The sequence below is a fragment of the Amblyomma americanum genome, chromosome 6, assembly GCF_052857255.1.
Source record: "Amblyomma americanum isolate KBUSLIRL-KWMA chromosome 6, ASM5285725v1, whole genome shotgun sequence".
NCBI lineage: Eukaryota > Metazoa > Arthropoda > Arachnida > Ixodida > Ixodidae > Amblyomma > Amblyomma americanum.
Genome location: NC_135502.1, coordinates 50778549 through 50798152, shown reverse-complemented (window position 1 = coordinate 50798152; position 19604 = coordinate 50778549). Strand labels below are relative to the sequence as shown.

General features: G+C 45.0%; 1 protein-coding gene across 1 annotated transcript; it reads left to right on the top strand.

Moving 5' to 3' along the window:
* The first annotated feature begins 817 nt into the window (after window positions 1–817).
* On the top strand, window positions 818–19310 carry LOC144136787 (ATP-binding cassette sub-family G member 1-like). Its single transcript, XM_077669412.1, has 12 exons — window positions 818–934; window positions 1522–1639; window positions 7168–7354; window positions 7873–8018; window positions 9005–9128; window positions 9929–10043; window positions 10762–10898; window positions 11737–11838; window positions 12380–12548; window positions 13213–13313; window positions 14193–14348; window positions 18524–19310. Exons 2-12 carry the CDS (start codon window positions 1545–1547, stop codon window positions 18866–18868), a joined length of 1677 nt encoding a protein of 558 aa, XP_077525538.1. The 5' UTR covers window positions 818–934; window positions 1522–1544; the 3' UTR covers window positions 18869–19310.
* The last annotated feature ends 294 nt before the right edge of the window (window positions 19311–19604 follow it).

The following is a 19604-nucleotide window of genomic DNA, read 5'->3' as shown; positions in this document are numbered from 1 at the left end:
CGATACTGCTTTATGACTGGCTTACCGCAGGTTTATGAGTGCGACCTGTTTGGGGTCCTTATTGAAGTTGAGTGAGGGTAACAGCTCTTATAACAAGGTCGTGAGAACAACAAGAAACTAAGGTTTTTGTCAAAGCAGGGATATGTACATGTAGATCACAAAAACAAAACAAAGATCCCGGGTTGAGGTACTACCAATTTTATAAAAGCCATGAACGGTTTTTTAACATGGCAGAATGCGTGTGCGAACGAAGTTAAAACTGACATTCGTCACAAACATTAAACTAGAAAGACTCGCGCGCAATGTTGCACAAAACCAGATGTCAGTTTAACTACGCTCGCACACGCATTCTGCCGCCTTGAATTGGCGTTCATGCCTTTTATTAAACTGATAGTAACTCGGCCCATGCTTTCTGTTTTGTTTATGTGACCTATATATCTCCTCTTTGTCTGTCAAAAAAAAAAACAACCTCAGTTGTTAGCTAAGTGCCTTAGTATTCTTGTCACGTCCTTGTCATTAGCGCTGTTTCCTTTACTTAACACCACGCACCAACTGGCCCGCCCAAATGCCCTCTTGCTCTCTGTGTAGATGCTTGCCTTTGAATGCCCTTTGCTCTGTGATTTTCCTCCAAAGACTGAATGAAGACATCTGCGCGCAGGGCTCCGGCGACGTTGATTCCTATTTTCGCGCAAACCCCGAACAGGCTGCTGCATTTACCGGAGTTGCTTTAACAACATGATATCCTTGAGTACTTTTTTAGCATAGTGTTTTGGTTTTATGAATAATCGCCGGTTATTTGCATCATGCGCAGTGCGAGCAGAGTTCACAGCCAAGGCTGAGGTGAACGGCAATGGGCGCCACAATGGGTTCAGGAACTTTGAGAGCATCGACCTGACCTGGAGGAACCTGACCTACAAGGTCAAAAGCGGTAAAGGTGCGTACAAATCAATGCGCTCTCAGTTTTTGCCTCACTTTGTGCGCATGTCCTCCTAAACTGGATAGGCGATAAGCTGGAGTTCTTTCTTACCAGACCCCTCATATTTGTTCGAACATTGACATTTCGTGGAAGTATTCAGCTGTATAGGTAAATGTTCCGCGTTGCTCGAAAGTGTTAATAACATTCAAGAATTAGATGAAGGTTAAAGGAATTATGCACTTCTGCAACCTGTACGAATCCGATGATTACGTTCCGTACGTTGTACGGTACAATATAGAACTGTTATTACGGCTTACAGATTTTGAAGGAATCCGCAATACAGCGAACAGAATTTATGTAATACTTAATGAAGTCAACTGCCATTGAGTAACAATAGGACGACTCTAATTTACGTGTTGTGTTAAAACACATCCATAATACAAAACCTCAGGCATATTGCCAGTTTAATTCAGAGTTTCGAGCCCCAGTCCTTTTGCTGCTTGCGTCATTCGTGGAACACATAGATCAACCACAATGACAAAGTGCACAAGAAAGGGTGCAACATAAGAGTAATTTGTTTTCACGTCCTGTTCCTCACTCATCAGCCAGCAGGAATCTCGTCGAGAACATGAGCGGAGAAGCCCGCTCGGGTACGCTGACAGCCGTCATGGGTCCTTCCGGAGCCGGAAAGACAACGCTGCTCAACTTGCTCACAGGCTTCTAGTAAGTACTCAGCTCTCGGTCTCACGTTGTTACGGGTTCTTTAAACAGGGTTACGTTAGAGGCCCGGCGTAATATGTCGTAAATCGAAAGCTCCCACGAAGGTGTGCTGTTTAAATAAAATGTGCTCCAGGTGGGCCTGTGCTATAAAGGATGGTTGGGGTGAGAATACGGCCCGCTTTATCTTGCTCCAGATGGCGAGAGTACGCATTCTTGGGCGAAGTATTATAAGACCGTATTACGATTCTGTTCCGCTAGCGAGTGTCCCGCTCTTACCCGTCACTGACTGAAGGCTCAGACCCACTGCTAGAGGTTTAACATGATGAAGGTTAAGATGATGGTAACGATTGTGAAAGGTGAGTAGCCTGAACAGATAAATCCAACCAACTTGCCCAATCCTTTACGCTTCTTACGCTTCAACAGCATAGCCCTGCAAGGATTAGGTGTTAGAGATGACGTAGGCTTGAAAAGGGTCCTAAATGACCCCCGCGTATTCGATTTTAGGGCGGATTAGAGTCAGCGTAAAGCATACATAAAGAATGCACGTAACGAATGATAAGCTTTATGTTGACCAACCACAACGCGATGCCAGCGCAGAGTATTTTCGCGATGAAATGTCACCCCGTCGCGTCAGCGAACAGATGTTGACCTATATTACGCGCGGACAGTGCTCCCAGAAGGGCCTTAATTATGGAACATGCACGCGGCCAGGATTCTAGGGAGCGTAAAAAGTTCAGTGCTGCAGCCGCTGTCATTCCTTCGAGCCACGGCAGTGGGGAAGGTCCGGAAGTTCTTTTCTACGAGTTTAAATCCGCTGCTACAATAGCTCCTTGAGCTGACACTGTCGTTTCCAAGAAACGAGAGGGCTGGCAGAAGGTTGGCGCCATATAATGTATGCCTCTCTCTAGGCGAGGAGGCTCAAGGAGCGTCAGTATACGCCTCTGCTGTTTTTTTAATGTCGTCGTTTTAGATAATTTGTTGTTTGTTTCTGCCGCTGTCTCACCTTGCTTCGGTCTTTGTGCGGAGCTCCGCTGCCGGCGGTGACTCACGGTCACACTCTCGCCGCCCGTGTCTGGCCTTCGTTCTTCTGGGCGAGCATTGTCCGTGACCGCGTCTTTCTCAAGGTTAACGTCAGTCCGTGCTGGGCTTCGAGGCTTAGACACACGTGCTCTTACGGAAGGCAGGTGTGTGCCGCGGGCCCTTTGCTCGTGAGATTAATCCGCGAGAAAGTAGATAGTATAGGAGAGCGGCTTGGGAAAACAGTGTTTTATGCACGCTGCGGGAGAACGCAGTGGGCTCCTGAGCGCCAGACGGCTTGTAGAGGGCCGGTCGGAACGGGCTTGAAGGAATTTTTTTTTTTTCAGCGCCAAACATTTTGCACTGGTACGTATGCAGAATTGTCACGGACGGTCGGGCAGAAAGAAAAAAGTTCGTTGGTCTTGTGATGTTAAAATGTTTGGTTCGAACTAAGATCCTTTTACCAAGTATTCCGCCACAGAGCAAGATAAGTGCCAGGCTGGGATAACGCTTGTACCCACTGAAATCTGGCAGGCATCCGGCGACACTTGGGATCGGCCTCAGCACGTCTCGCACACGTGGCGGATGTTCAAGTAACTAGACAGACAGTAGTCATGCAAAACACTATCATAGGCAGCGCACAGTCAAATTAGAGCATTCGGCCTGCATGCACCGATATTGCAAAACTTAAACCACTTCGAAAGTGCTCTTCTAAAAAAAAACGACTCGCTTTTCTGAATGGCAATACCTATAGGTTATTAATGGGACTCCGAGGACCACTATATGAATCTTTTGATCGCATTAAAATTCGATTTTCTGATGCTTTCTGGCAATGTCGACGTTTGTCTGGCAGCAAAAATACGCATTTATTGCCGAGAAAATTGTATTTAATGTTATTTCCACTACTAGGTTAACTTCTCTAGGTATACTTGGTCGCTTTAGACATATTTTTCCAGTAAGGGTAAAGATGTTGCTCTACAACGCGTTAGTACTAAGTCATATCCAATACTGCAGCTTGGTTTGGGGAACAACAGGGGTAACAAATCTTCATAAATTGCATTTGCTGCAGAAAAAAGCCGTCCGGTCCATAGCAAATGTGCCATTCCTTTTCACCACAAGAAATATCTTTATAAAGTATGATATCCTTCCAATCTTCGCGTTATACTTTTACAGGCTTCTATTATGCTATAAATACTCTTCACAACAACGTGACAATCCCTTTATTGTACTTGGACAACTGAGAGAAAATAACAGCTGCCGTAACACTAGATACAAAGAAACTTGGATCACTCCAACACCAAGAACTTACTCTATGAACCAGTCCTTAAGTTACAACCTTCCCCTCTTGCTAAACAAACTAATCCATGACAATTTTGATATTATCAGAAATTCAAAACACAATATCCGTGACTACTGCCGAGACAATTTCAATCTGTGAAATTGTGTTTTTGTATATTTTAGTGATGTAAAACATTTGCTTTGAGTACATGTGTGTATTGCGACTTTCGTTTTGCATGTGTGTTCGCTCTTCGCGTAAATGTGGATTTGCATCGGATATCCATGACATTACTAATTGATGTAAATGATGTGACCCTCGCCTTCCTTCTGTACTGCCACTGTCTCAAGGAGTCGGGACCTCCAGTCAAGCTGTTACCACAGCTTTTAGTCCCGGCTCCTCCTTTGTAAGAAAGGAAAATAAACTTGAACTTGAACTTGAACTTGAACTCAAAACCGCTAGGACTGTGGCTACTTGGTATTTTATCTTATGTTCGAAGAGCGCTAGCTTTCAAACTGGGAGAGGATTAGGTGAGAGGAACACACAAAACGCTCTGGATGAAGCGCTTCTATCAACTGTTTATGATGTGACGTGGAATTTTGCATTAATCTCACGTTCTACTCCAAAAACAAACAGTTGATACAAGTACTTCGTCTAGCGTGTTTGTGTGTTCCTCCTACCTAGTCCTCTGCCAGTTTGAAAGCTAGCACTCTTCGAACATTAGATAAAATGGAGGTGTAGCCTTGCCTCTTCAATACCCGCGAAAAAAAAAAGAAAGTTTGCACCGAAGTTCGCACCGAAGTTTGCTTGCGAAATGGCCGGTGATGGAGACATTTGAGTTTCATTAACTGGCCTTTTTTTAAGCATGTGAAAGCTACCTTTTTAGTGAAAGAGGCGCGATGCGAAGAAAATTCGGCAATCTATTGATACAGGTGTATTTCGGTTTGTGCTCGGTGTCTCATTAATGGAATGACTCGATCATTAAGACTGCAAACCGCTATTCTTCATTGTCTGGGACACTGCCACCTATCATCGCGGGGTGTACTGAATCGGAGTGGAGGATGAAGAAACCGAAATCGAATCCACTGAAAAGAATGTCTACGTTGTATTGGCCTAGTATTGCTAATAATCGCCTGATCTGTGCTAGCATAATTACCAGTGTCGGCCCTCAGCTGTGATGAGAACCAGGAAAACAGGAGTAGAAATGAGACAGGCTGGTGTAGAACTTGAAACTGAGCGACTGGCTGTGGGATATAATTAATATTTAGTGCGTTAGCACGAGATGTATAAATATCGAAAACCTCATGACTCGCCATGTGTAAGCATCGGGTAAGCTCTGAGGAGCGCCGCGCCAGCTGTAGCCAGTGGGTAGAGAGGATGTTAAGATGAAGGGAGGGAGAAAAGTGGTTGCGCGCACATGTAAGCGCCACAAAGAAGAGGCGAAGCACGAACTCCCGGAGGTACTTGCAGTGCGGCAAGCGGTAAATCATGGATGAAGCGGGTGCTTCTACAGATTCCAAAGCCGAACGACGTGCACGGCGAGCTGAACAGTGACGCAAAAAAAAAAAAAAAGGCAGCGCCAACGTGAGTCAACCGATCCAGTGGATATAGCGAGGCGTCAAGGTGAAGCAGAACGGCAAAAACGTTACAGCCTTGTTAAACCTGACAAAAAAAATATATGGAGAGCGAGAAGTGCGATTGCGTGCACGTGGAGATGCTAAGAAGAAGCGAAGTATGAAGTGGCGAGAAGAACGTGCGGTTTAGAGGTGAGTACAAGTAGCTTCAGGGACCAGCTAACAGAGGGAATGACGACTCGAATCGCCACGAGTAGCTCAAGGGGCTTTTCACAAGAAGAAAGGCGAGGAACTACTGCAAGAAAATTTGGATGGAACTCAAATTTTTAAGCTAGAAAACAGCTAAACAAAGGTCAGAAATCTAAACAAGGATGAACGTACTAGCTCGCGTATGTCGCATTTAGCTTCGCCATTTTTTTTCTCTAACAAAAAAACTGCCAATTATTACGTAGACCTGTGTCCTCAAGTGAAGCCAAAAAATCGGAGGGAACGCTTAAGCATCGCCTTATAGGCATGATGCGATAGCGTTAATGGGTTATGATCAGATATCCTGAATTGGTCCTTCTCTACTTAACACTCATAGATACCTGGGAGTCCTCATACCACCCCAGGCGCAATATAGCAGCGGTTAAGCGATGCGCCACTACCCTGCGATGGCAGGTGCTGCCACTGGTGGGGCTTGTGCGACCCAGGCGGCTCTTCCCGAGCAATCTCTGGAGACCGGTAATTAATTTAACTGCCACCTGTCACTGTGGGCACTTTGTTCACAATCCGGTGGGTGAGTTGTGATGACGCCACAAGGTCACGTGACCTTGCTGTTTGTCCGGGGATATTTCGTTCACAACGCCGGCGACGACGCTGGGTTTTCCTCAGAACGGTGGCCTTAATTAAATCACGTTAAACGAGTGCGCCGGTAAAGAAAATGTCGTTTGACTGTCATTGCAATTCTAATGGGCGTGGCTTTCGGTCACGCTTTATTTAGACACGAACATTCCAGACAACGTGCTTACAAAAGTCGCAACAGTCCCGAACATTGTCGTGTCGGCCGCACATGATCTCTATGCTCCGCGGAAGATTGATCTAGTCGCATTCCGATATCAGAAACAGTTCGGCCCTCGTGCCGAACACTGGTGGAAACAAACATAAGAAATGCAAGAGGCTGGAATGCGATATGCAGGGACACAAACAAACAAGCGAGCAAGAAAGCGAGCAAAAAATCTAATCAAGTACTGGATCATTATAGTGGCCTACAAACTATAGATTCCCGACTGGGTCCAGCGTCGTGCCGATGGTGAAAAATCTTCTCTTTTTGCGCAGTGTCTGCCTCAGGAGGAGGGATTGAGAAAACATTCAGTAGCATCGCCAATGTTTAAGCGTGCCGGCAAAGGGAATTTCGATTGGTCAGCTCCGACCGAGAAGCGATTGGCATAGCCAAGATACGTGCGGCCAGTATGGCGGAACTTTCGACAGATTTCGAATCTCACATTAAGTGTAGTTGATCGTCTTAATAAAAAAAGCGCTTTATAGCATAGAGACTTCTACTGGAAAGAACGCTTTGCTTTCCCTCCACCAAGCGCAGCAGTGAATGCTGAGGAACCGTGTTTACAGAACAGCTGCTGATAACCGTGCACAGCACCTTATCTAAGCACCACATTCCCTTCCAGCGACAAGGGCTACAAGGGCGAGGTGCAGATCAACGGCTTCGTGCGCGACCAGGCGCTGTTCAACAAGCAGAGCTGCTACGTCATGCAGGAAGATCGGCTCCTTCCTGCCCTCACCGTTCACGAGGCCATCTCCATGAGCGTCGAACTGCGCATGCCCAACATGGAGTCACAGGACAAAGCGAAGAAGGTGAGCAAGGAGAGCTCTTATTTCGTATTTATTTGGGCAAAAACAGTTGCAAAACATAGTTACAAAACTAAATACTGCGCCAAGGCCGGTGATGCAGAAAGCGGTTTAGTTTGCGCAAGACAGGCCCTCGCCTGCTAACGACAGACAATGCACTCCTTTTTTTTTTTCGTGCAAGTCTATTTGACTACAAGATACCGTGATCACACGGCGCATCGCACCGAGTGCACCTGAATGTAAATTGTCCTGCAATATCATCATCTCACTAGAGGACAAGTATGATATTTATAGAAGCTTTCTTGAAAAAAAAAATCTGTAGAAGAGTAAGTTGTAACGATAAGAAAATTCCATTCAATTGCATAACGAGGTGTATTTACAAAGGGCAACAAAGCGTATTGGAGTAGAGAAACATGAAATGAAATAGAAAGGAGTAGAAGGAATAGGAATATAAATCAATGTTGTAATGATATGATATTTCCTGAGAATAGATACGGCATTTTGAAATCTTCCGCACATTTCAGGTGGAACAGTCGATACAGGAGTGGGGCCTTGAAGTGTGTCGTGACACGCGAACTGAGAACCTGTCGGGTGGCCAGCGGAAGCGGCTAGCCATCGCCCAGGAGCTCGTCAACAACCCTCCTGTTTTGTTTCTCGACGAGCCTACCAGGTAGGTGCCCAAAGTATGGGATGGACCTCCAGGCCCAGCTCTATGAAAAATAGGAGTTAGCGCAAACGAAGAAAACTAATAGTATGAAATGAAACTAAACAGGTTATACAAAGGAATATGAGAGGAAGAAACTTTCTATATTAAACATAGCTCGTTGAAAATAAAATAAAAATTTCATATCTCACGAACTTTCAATTCTGGAAAAAAAAAGGCCATGGCGACAACGAAATCCGTAGGCTATTTCAGAAGCCCCTGTAGATCTTTAATGAACTTAGTTGGCTTGCTTGTCCATACATAACAATTCTGGACAAAAGCATTTTTGAACGGGAAAGAGTATAGGAGCACAATTTTTTCATACATTGTAAGGTTTCACTATAACAATCAATATATCCGCAGATCTCCCGTCCAAGCCGCCGCTGTGGCTAAGAGGTTATGGGGCTCGATTGCTGGCCCGAAAGACGCGGGCTCGATCCCGGCCGCGACGGTTGAATTTCGATGGAAGCGAAATTCTAGAGGCCCGCGTACTATGCGTTGTCCGTGCATGTTAAAGTACCCCAGGTGGTCGAAATTTCCGGAGCCCTTCACTACGGCGTCCCTCATAGCCTGAGTCGTTTTGGGACGTTAAGCGCCATAAACCAAACCAAGCCAGATCTCCCGTCGGGGGGCTTGAAAATTTTTTCGTTTTATTAACTTTTTTGCTATCGTCAAACGCGTGTCTCTTTGGTTTTCAATGGCAGTCTTATATAATCGATGCAAGCGATGGAAACACTACAAAAGAAAGATGTTGGTACATATCCGAAGAATGGGCCATAGCCTTCAATATTTCTATACAAGTACCTTATAGTTTTACAATATTAAAAATTTTTGTTCAAGAATATTGTACATGAGTACGCTCAGGGCATGTGCGAAAATTGCAATCTGACGTTTAACCTTGTTTACTTTTTTCCCTGCACACTAACACGGATGCTGTATTTTGAAATACGCAGTGGCCTTGACAACGTGTCCAGCTTAATGTGCATACAGATCCTCAAGCGAATGGCGTCTATGGGACACACGGTCATCTGCTCTATACACGCGCCCAGCGCCAAGATATTCTCCCACTTCCACATGGTGAGATGATATAATGATGAGTTGGTCCACTATTTTGCGCCCTATCCTTCTCTATTCGTAGTTGCATTTTCGAGCATCATACTTGAAAACTATAAATCTTTTTTTAGAGGTGCTTAATTAGGAGCCGCATTCTAGTGCAAAAAACCAGTATTGCGCTATGATACTCTTGGTTACCTGATATGGTTTTGTTTCTTGCATCATGCATGCTGCAAAATTTTGTGTTGTATGGCAACCAAGCCATCTACGGGTAGCGAAGGTCTCCCGCTTCGGATGTGTTCGTTCGTTCTTTCCTGCAGTCTTCTTTTGAATTCATTGAGATATTTGCAATAATTCAATAAATCACAGACTGTTTCCCGATGTACTTATCCTTTAAGAGGCCCACCTTCTTTTACGCTGTAGCAATTTTATGTTATGGTGTGTTTTACGTCTCGTGGCTGTCATGCGAATTAATTGCTCTCTCCTAGCTATATTTGGTACTCTTTCAACTATATTACTGTGTTAGGAATTTTAAACTCCGAAGAGCCGCTGGTACTTCGAAGCCGAACTTAATTATGATGTATTAAGAAAATATGCAGTGAAATTCTATATCTCGCGAATTTGCAAACCCCTGATATTCTGGTTGACTCAAGAAGTGCCATCTCTACCAAAAAATACTTGTTTTCTTGCTAATGATATGCAGGAACAGTTGTCCTATAATATTTGTGATATCGTTCTAATCAAGCGATGCAAAATGTGTTATCCAGCAGGATTTGGAATGCCTGATGATTTTCGCAACAGCCGGTTATGGTTGTCGTTCACAGCTTTACATGGTTTCCAACGGGCGCTGCATTTACAACGGCGAAGTCAGCAATCTCCTAGTGTTCCTTTCGAGGCATCAACTCCATTGCCCACAGTTTCACAATCCCGCTGACTACAGTGAGTAACCAGGTTTATTATGTTGCATCTGTTTATCTGCACGTGTGCGGAGCCAAGGTGGACGCAGGTTTTTTTTTTTTTTTTTTTTTTACTGCGTAAGGACTATGCGAGCCATTGGGCGAAAACGCCGGCGTGTGTCTCTGTGTGGCCGCGGAGTGAGCCTCCAGCGCGGATGCATCCAGCATGCAATGCACATAACCTATGGTCTCGGGGAAAGAGAGGCGGGGGATGGTGGAAACGTTTTTTTTTGTTGCTTATTATGCCTGAGTTATGTACAGTGTCCATTTTATCTATGGAAGGGAAAACCCAGTTTGACAGGCATCAATTTTGAGGTGAGCTACTGAAGCCACCGAAGAAACCATTGGCTCTCCATGGTTCTTAATGCTCAGTAATATTGTAGGTCGCGTGCATTGTGACACCAGTACGTGTGCGTGCTAAGGATGTGATTAGCATTTTTTGTGAGCGCTCTGTAAGCCGTCAGTTTTTTTTTCCAAGATGTAAGCCACGTGTGTGTCTGGTTTTAAATCTCCCCTTCTGGCTCGTGTATGTGAGTGAAATGTAGAATTGAGAAACCGCACACGGGCAGTTTCCCGCCCAAAAGCGTTCTATCACCGCCACTCAGCTTCTAGGTACGCTACGTGTTGTTGTAGGCAGTTCGCTTCTTTTTATTCCATGGAGTTTAGCCTGCTCACCCTATTTCACGTTGATCATGGCGCAGTTTGTGAAGTAGCATCTGGCGACTACGGTGACTGCAGCGAGAGGCTGAGCCGTGAGTTCGAACTACCCGAGCCTGACAGCGGCACTGGCGTGCAAGGTGCGCACACCAAGTACGGCGGAATGATCATGAGCAGCGAGGTGGGTAGTTGCAGGTGTTTGATAACTCGCTAGATGCTTTGCTGGCCTTACCATACGTACCATACGTTAATATAAATGCTTTAGCATACCTGAAATAAAATGTAAACTTAGATATGCTGTCACAAGGTTAATTACCGCGTTTCTTTATGCGATGATTTCAGTTCCCGACCAGGATGTGATACAAGAAACGTTCTCGCGGTGCATTAGCTGGTAGTGAATAATTCGAAGTGCGTTAATCTTTCTTTGTAAAAATAGTCACTGTATTGCATTATAGAGTCTGGCGCAGGTGATCAATGTTTTCGCAGGAAACTAGCTATGCGGCTAGTTGGCTTCATTTTACTAACATTCATTTTTTCCGAATGCTGTCATGTATTTAGCCCTCAGAGTACAGAAATAAATAAATAAATAAATAAATAAATAAATAAATAAATAAATAAATAAAATTTCATGCAAATGAACACTTTTTTCTCTGTTGTACCGTGGAAGAACAAACAACTGACAATCAATGATAGACTTGCAAGAGGGCTTGCATATTTTTTGGTGGTTAATAGCTAACTATCTACCCCAACTAGCTGTGTATGAACGCCGATTCAAAACATTAAAACAATCTCTGCATATGTAACACTGCCATTTCATATCCCTATTACCCACAATCTTGTTCTTCTTGGACTGCTTGGCTTAATTCGAACTTTACGGACCATCACTGCCCTAGCGAAGCAAGCACAGTTTTCTATGAGGTGCTTCTTCTGATCAACCTGATGTTACTGTGCTACTATTATACCCAGTGATATGACTGCGGGCACTGACATGTTCGTGGTCTACAATTTTTACTTGACAGCAAAAAGCAGAGGCCAACCGGATGTACTCCTTCAAAGTCAACCAGTTTCATCAATTTCTAGTCCTTCTCAAACGGTGCTGGCTGTCCGTTTTCCGCAACAAGGTATGAACGTCTCGTCCTTATTATACTTACGCTCATGTTCTCTGCTTAGTTCATTTGCATTTCTGTGGATGCCCACCTGTACCCTGTGTCTGTAAAACTCTCCGGGGTTTCGGAAACGCCGACTAGCACGGTTCCGAATTCACAGATTTGTCTGCCTTATTAGAAGAACTATTCGGGACTGGTGGCTGGGTCCATTCATTGTTTGCCAGACACGGCAGTCCAGACATGCTTATAGTCATTAGCTGAATACTCCTCATGTGTTCCCTTTAATAATGAAGTTATCTGTACTTATGCATAGAATTGTCTATCTTTTTGCTGCGGAATGGGGCGTGCGGACGTTACGGCGATGACGACGACACCGGCAACGCGAAACGGGGGAAGTAGACTACTACAGTCAGCGCTATAAAATGCGAAAAAAAAGATGCTTTTCGCACAAGTACGTATAGGCATCTCGCCACGTTCTGAGGGCGGCTGTACAATGGTAACGCGCAACTGGTTATGTCCTTTGGCCCTCTGTGGATGTAGCTGCTTTACCGCGCAGGTTGCCACCCCCCTGCGATTGGTGGCGTACATGGGATTCGCGGCATTCATGGTGCTGCTCTTCTACGACATCGGTACCAAGGCGAGCACTGTGACGAACAACGTCACAATGTTCTTCTGTATGTGCTGCATCTGCGTATTCCAGACCGTCCTTCCCGCTGCCATTGTCTGTGAGTATAGGCAGTCTCCATGAAAAAATTCATTTTGTTGACAATGATGCTGAGGGGCGAATAGTGTTTCGATGTTTAGGTACGTGCCCACTTGAACTTAAGTCCTGCTTCGAGATGTAAGCTTTAGAGACAAAGAGACCACGTGATCTGTTGAGATTTTTTCCCGTTCTTCGGTTCCTGCTCCTGTTTCCTGTTCTTCTGACGAACGGTGCATATATTTTTCTTGCGGGTCGTCGATGAGGGCCGTCCGAAGGGTGACTATGGCTCCTGCAGCAAGTGCAGTTCTTTGTTCACTAATCTCGGGTTCTAATTCATTTTGCAGCGTGTTTACGGTTATCTGCAGCAAATGTTTTCTTACTAGACACTCCTATAGCGCGCTTTTATTGTTGGGGCGGCTTCATTCATGTCGCTGTTATGTCGCGTCATACAGGCATGCAACGAATTTTGATGCGTCAAACTGCAAGTACGATCATACGTTTATAACAGCAGCTTCCATGGGGTTGGAAAAAGAAATAATGGTGCGAATTTTGTTTTTATATAACCTTCATAAGTTAAATAAAAATAAAAAATGGGGTGCCCATTACTTTTGTGGCAGAAACAGATGCATAAAACTGCCGCGCTTTTCGAGTTATTATATACATCCTCTCTTTTCACGCTGTCGCAGTTCCCTTGGAAGTATCAGTGTTGGTACGAGAGCAACGGAACTGTTGGTACAGCTTGAAGGTTTACTACATGGCAAACTACATCGCCGAAATTCCATTTTTGGTAAGTAATAAAGCATTGCTTCGTGAGACGAAGCATATTCTTGTCAGCCTTTTTTGTAAAAAAAAGGAACTTTTTGCACCTATTTTTTCACTAATGAGATAAATGTTAATCGTAAATTGCTTCCTCTGTCTGACTGCACCTCTACTACCAGTCCAAGCATATTCTGCTGGCTGACACTGCACTTCATAACAAGAGTGCAGCTGACAGGAATGTAAAACAATATTGAGACTCCTGATCCGTACATAACACTACTTACGGCACGCCGAACACGACATCGACACGATGACTCTCTAACGCCATACAGCACCAGAACTAATGTTTTTAAATATTCTTTTTTTCCTCGCACGATAACAGATTGGAACAACTTACCTCTGCCTCTTCTAACCAGCGTTGATTCAATTGAAACCTTGAATTGCTCTTGAATATTTTTTCTTGTCTGCTTTTTGGTTGCCCAAACTGATCGTGTTTTTGCCTTGCTGCAAGTTTGACATTTCATTTTTGCATATTTCATTCATTGGCTTACTTCTGTTTGTTTCTGTTTGACTTTCCCAAATGAAGAGCTCGGTTTGCATTTCGTTTAGTCCTTGTTTTGCTCATGTTCTATTGCCCATAGAACAAGTGTTTTGAAATTATTTGCTATCTTCGTTCTATACGCTGATGCCAAGTGTATGCCCCTCCTGCTTGGGCCGTAAAGGCCTGCAGTATTGAATAAATAAATAAATAAAAATAAATGAGCTTGTCACGAAAGGCATCGTGGGTACTCGTGAAAAACTGCATGCTTATGTGCAGTGTAACTCTGAAAGTGCTAAAGCGCAGGGAAGAACTTTCATGAAGCGCCGCACATTATTTTTTCATAATAACGTCTTGATATTTGCGCAGGTGGTCCCTATTGGCGTCTTGACCGCCATCGTGTATTACCCGACGGGCCAACCTCTCGTGCTGTGGCGCGTCGCCTGCTTCATGCTGTTCGCCGTCCAGATCTGCTCCGTGTCGCAGGCGATAGCCCTCATTGTATCCGCAGTTTCCAAACTACAGGTGAGAAGGACAGACGGATGATCATGCTGGGGGCGATACGTGGGGAATAACCGATGAGTATTTACTGAGACTTGTGGATACAACAGAGCCCTCGTTGAAGGTTCTAGGTTCAAATGGGATTCACAGGACTGGAGCACTGGATATACACCCAAAGAGAAAGGCTCATCGATTAACTGGATAAACGAGGCCTTCCACAAGCAATAGAAGGGTGTTTAGAATTCATAGGGTGGGCCCAAGCGCAGTAGGAACGGTCTTAGGTCTGGGTATTACATCTCCAAAATATTTGCTTTGAAGGAGGCTTGCAGTGAGATACAGAAGTGGCGTGCAGTGTTTGCCAAAAGTAACCAAGCTGCATGGTTTCCTCTTCAGTCGTATATGGAAGCTCTTATGCCAGCCTTCAAGCTCTAAACCTCTGTGTGGTAAAGAGAACGCTTGTCCTCATCTTCCAAGACCTGTTTGATCTGTAGGGAAGCCGTAAGGACTCTACTATACGAACGAGAAGCAAACCATGTAGCCTGGTTACTTTTGGCAAAGACTGTACGTGCGCAGTAAGACCTGTGGTATGCAGTACTTGTAGCAATGGCTTGCAATATATGCTATTATATAGTCAGCGATGCCAGAGAACTTGTATCTGCGTGCCTCATTGCTTTTTTTTTTTTAGAGCTGTCGTGGCCTTTCTTTTGGCATGAGTGTCTAGCTTTTGCTGCCTCCAGTCGTTGAGGAGGAGCTAACGAGGCGTTTTTGACACACTACGACCATGTGCACTAGTAGTCCTTGCACACAACAATCGTAAACAAAGGTGCGTTCAGAACACATGCCCAAAGCACGAAATGTGATACTCCAAAGAGAACTGCAGCTGTGGATTGTGAAGTGTGCGTTGGTGAATCGCTTGTTATTCTGAACATAATTCACAAGGGTGGAAACTTGGGCGAGTCGGTAACGATGATCCATGGTATATGGGGAGCGCAAAAACGGCACAAGGGACAAAGAAAGACGAACAACACAGGCGCTATTTTTAGAGCGGCCCCAGGTTCCAGTGCCTGTTGGAGTTGCACGGCTAAGTGCTCCCTCAGAAGACGTGCATAGCGATGACATTCAGATTTTAGAATCTTTCATATTCTGCGCGAATGCCCAATGGATGGGTTGAGACCATTAAAGAGTACTCTGACGTCGTCAGGTAGGAATACCGGAGAGGAGGCAAAAAGCAGCAGAACGTGCTTTGCACACAGTGGCAGCAATAAGGGACACGGTCGCCCAAGGGCCCTGGGAAACATGTAGAAAGACGCCCGAAGAACTAGAAACGTAATTCACAAGGGTGGAAACTTGGGCGAGTCGGTGACGATGATCCATGGTATATGGGGAGCGCAAAAACGGCAGAAGGGACCTGTGTTGTCCGTCTTTCTTTGTCCCTTGTGCCGTTTTTGCGCTCCCCATATACTATATTCTGAACATATTTTGATATAACGAGTAAGGTTCTCCACTAAATAAAGAAAGGTTAAACATTCTGATTTTATTAGGGGTGGGAACACTTGCCTTGGCTGCATCGGCCAGAAGTGGTGGCGATGGCAGGAGGGCTTTGTCACAAAAAGGTGAAAGGTGAGGCGAAATATGGGAGTAAGAAACATAGACGCGGCTATGATACACGCGGCGGCGAAGAAACTACCATGACGCTGTTTGTTAATGTGATAGAGTTAAGGGCACCGCTCTGCAGAAAATCTGGCGGTGTCCTTTGTGAACGAACAATTCAGATTGGTCGAAAAGGTGGTTACGTTACACGTGAAGCGGCTCATTTGAAAAATATTTAAAACATTAGAAATCTGGTGATTGCAAGAACGCAACATTCCTAAAACGTCATTATATAGGACATGTAAGTGTAAAAAGTAAATGAATTGGGCTGAAAATAAACTTGGCCTAATTGGTCGGGAATCGAATCATTGAGCCGTTACCCATAGGCCACGCAGAGGCTTGGTTATATCGGGGCTTTATATGCATGTCGTGTGGTCATTCACATACCATGGAAACAGTGTCCGTGTCTGCGTGGGCAAGCGGAGCCACTGCCGGACCTGTTAACGTTATCGCGTCATATGCTTAAAGGTGAAGCTTAAGTGTGCGATTTTTCTGCACAAGGAAGGCCGCTTACTGCCCCTGTCAAAAAGCAGTAGTGTATAAAATGCGTAGTTAGGTTTGACTGTGCATGAAAGCAGCAGAGGTTTGTCTGCCTTTGCCGGAGTTGGTGGAGGGCGACCGCTAGGTAAATGGACTCGCATTGGGAAGTGCGCATTTGTTTTAGTTCTGAAGCTTGTTCGTTTGACAAACACCTTTTTTACATATCGCTACATCGTTTCCACGCTGTTAGCGGCTTTCCAGGAGTGATCGTGGCTCAGGAAATCACGTTACATTTAGATCGCGTCACTTTGCTAGGCACTGTCGCAGAGCATAATGATGTGTTTTTAAACTTTACTTTTCGACATTTTGTCCTTTTGTTCCCTAAAGGCGCGCTAAACATATAAATATTATGAATTCACACATGCGCTATTGTCTGCATTGTAACTGCATTGTAGATGCATACGGGTATGGCTGATTACGATGGAAAAGTGCTTAAAAGTGTATAGGCGTTTTCAGAACTTTTGAACAGCTTTCCAGCTGTTCATGAAGCACACCTTTATCATATTTATTATTGCCCACAGTAGTTAGAGCCCGATTCTAAACGATATCTCTACCTTTTTGGGCGCGGCTGTACGGGGGCTTGCACAGATATGGTATATATGTGTGCAGAAAGTATGTGCTTGTTAAGTAAATACAGGACTCGGTGGTTTTAGTTCTGTTCCAGTTTTTGGCATGCTTTCTTGCTTAATCTTTCTTGTCATAAGCGTTTCTGTCTAATTACAGTGATGAGTCAGCATAGTTGTTTGTGTTTTGTCTCCTTATATAGCTTATGCTGTAGCATAATTGTAGCATTGGTGCAGGTTGGTCGCTATAGAAGAAGCTTTCACTGCGACAGCGTATACAGCTCGTTCGGTCGAAAAGCCGTCGGCGACGTAGTATACCTAGTTGTAGTTTGTCGGCACCGAGCGTCGGAAATATTCATTTCGTGTGTCCACCGAGATATGTGAGACAGGCGTCATTTCCTTTAGCAAGGTGAAACGTTGGGCTGGTTGGTGCATGATCTTGTGGCAGCGTCGTGTCCCGCCTCTCTCTTCTTTGTCTCGTGCTGCGCTGTTCCTGCCACAAGGTCATTTCCTTTCCTTAAATTGTCCAACGGACAAGGCGTCGCGCCGAACGGGCGATGACGTTCCGTGGACTCCTTGGCAGCGCTGCAACACGCTGTCACGTCCCACTCATAAAGACGAAGATTAAGCGTCATCTAGTTTTTTTTTTCGACACCTCAAAAAGAACACAACATATAACATCCTGCCGGCATAAAAATCTGGCTCACTGAACTCATGTGTACGCAGGCTGTTAAACACTTCTGCTTATTTATCACGTTAATCGATGTCGGGCTTTTTTAGTGACTATCACCGTTTTTTTTTAATGGGATAAATAAAGAAAATTGACAGGAAATATGTACGTAGCTTGAGAAATGCAGTATGCTTATCATGTTAATCACTATTTACATAAACTTAATGCTTATTGTGACATGTCATTCCTGGGCTTTGCTTATGATTAGCACTGTTCTTTTTTTAGAACTTAAGAACAACAAATTACCCGACATTTAAAATAGACTGACACCATTCCTGCCCTTCAAGAAGGGTACCAATTATTAGCAGCGCTGTTTCGTAAATGGGTGCAATTTTAGTAGCTTACAGACATCCTTTTAAGGGGTTGGGGAAGAATTCAAAGTGTGTTTCAGTCACACTTAACCACACTCATTATGAGTCCTTCTCAACAATAGGAATCCCACAGAGTATATTCGTCCTCCGCCTCTCATGTGGGGGGCGAGGTTCGATCTCCAGTGCCCCCGGTACCCAGCGGAGATGAAATGGGTACAAGCTGTCCCCTGGCCTTGTGCTCGGGTTATATGTGGTTAAATGCTTGGGAAATGGGTCTTTGATCCTACCTTGAGTACTCGAAAACACCTTGGGTCATGGCACTGTTTGGCCATAGATGCCCTTGCGGCATAAAAATCCACGATCATCGCTAAATTCGTCCTCCTTCTCCCGCCTCTTTTCTCGCAGACGGCGGTCTTCATGGCCCTTCCAGTCGTGTCACCAGCCTTCTTCTTCTGTGGCTTCTTCGTTCAAGCCCACCTGCTCAGTCCTTACGTGCGCTGGATGACGAACTTGTCGTACATGTACTACGCGTACAACGGTCTCCTGCTCTCCATCTACGGCTACGACCGTGAACGCCTAGCTTGCGACGAGTTTATCTGCCTCTACGAGGACCCCGCGCAGTTCCTGGAGGTCACCGGCGCTGCGGACAAGCAGATACACGTCCTGACCGTAGTTCTGCTCGGATACGAGTTGGCAGCCAGGCTTCTCGCCTTTTTTCTCCTCAAGATCAGGTTGTCCAGGAAGGAGTGAAGCTCCCGTGCACGTACTGGAGCGAGGAAGCAGCGCTGTGTACTTGTGTGTGTGAGTGTGTCCGTGCGCGTAGGTATTCAAGTGATTTTAGCTGCTCTGCAACTGACTGTAAAAGCAGCGTGCAGTGCACGCCTGGGTAGCTGTCACATGTGAACCACCTGCTCTATTTTAAGAGCGGGTTTGAACCGTATATTTCAAGCTATATTTTTTTTGCTTATAGTGCTGGACAGTACAGAAATATCTCGCCCGCCATATCACCTATCACCATTGCAGGTGGAGGCTTTATATTGCCCACTTGTGGTTTTGTGCATCATCACTGTAAAGTTGCATATTCCACACCTGGTTCCTGTACTAAGAAATCCAATCACCAGCGGCACACTTTGACCTCTTCAGATTAAAGTCTGTTCACTCACTCACTCCATACTATGTACTGTGCTGTGTCAGGTCCTGCTATCGCGATGCAAAAAACAAACTAAACATGTTTATCTGCTTCATTTGCGAATTTTAAGAATAGAGGTCAAGACCTGCCCTGGTACACCCTGGCCAGACTTCAGAAGCATACCCTGCCAAATTAGGGGTGACAGTGAAAGGAAAGAAATTGCATTGCCAGCCCACTACTGCGGACGCCCTAGACGCAGCGTCGAATGGTGCCTACGTTACAAAACGTTTCCTCGCTAGTGCTGTCTATATCAGATCAGAGCTCAAGCTTGCTGCGTTTGGCTGGTCTAGGAATTTG

Excerpts from the sequence above, each read along its gene's own strand:
- LOC144136787 (XM_077669412.1), top strand. The coding sequence starts at position 1,545 with ATGAGCGGAGAAGCCCGCTCGGGTACGCTGACAGCCGTCATGGGTCCT. Across the intron at positions 7,355-7,872 it reads CACAGGACAAAGCGAAGAAG|GTGGAACAGTCGATACAGGA; the intron begins GTGAGCAAGGAG and ends CGCACATTTCAG. Across the intron at positions 11,839-12,379 it reads TGTCCGTTTTCCGCAACAAG|GTTGCCACCCCCCTGCGATT; the intron begins GTATGAACGTCT and ends TTTACCGCGCAG.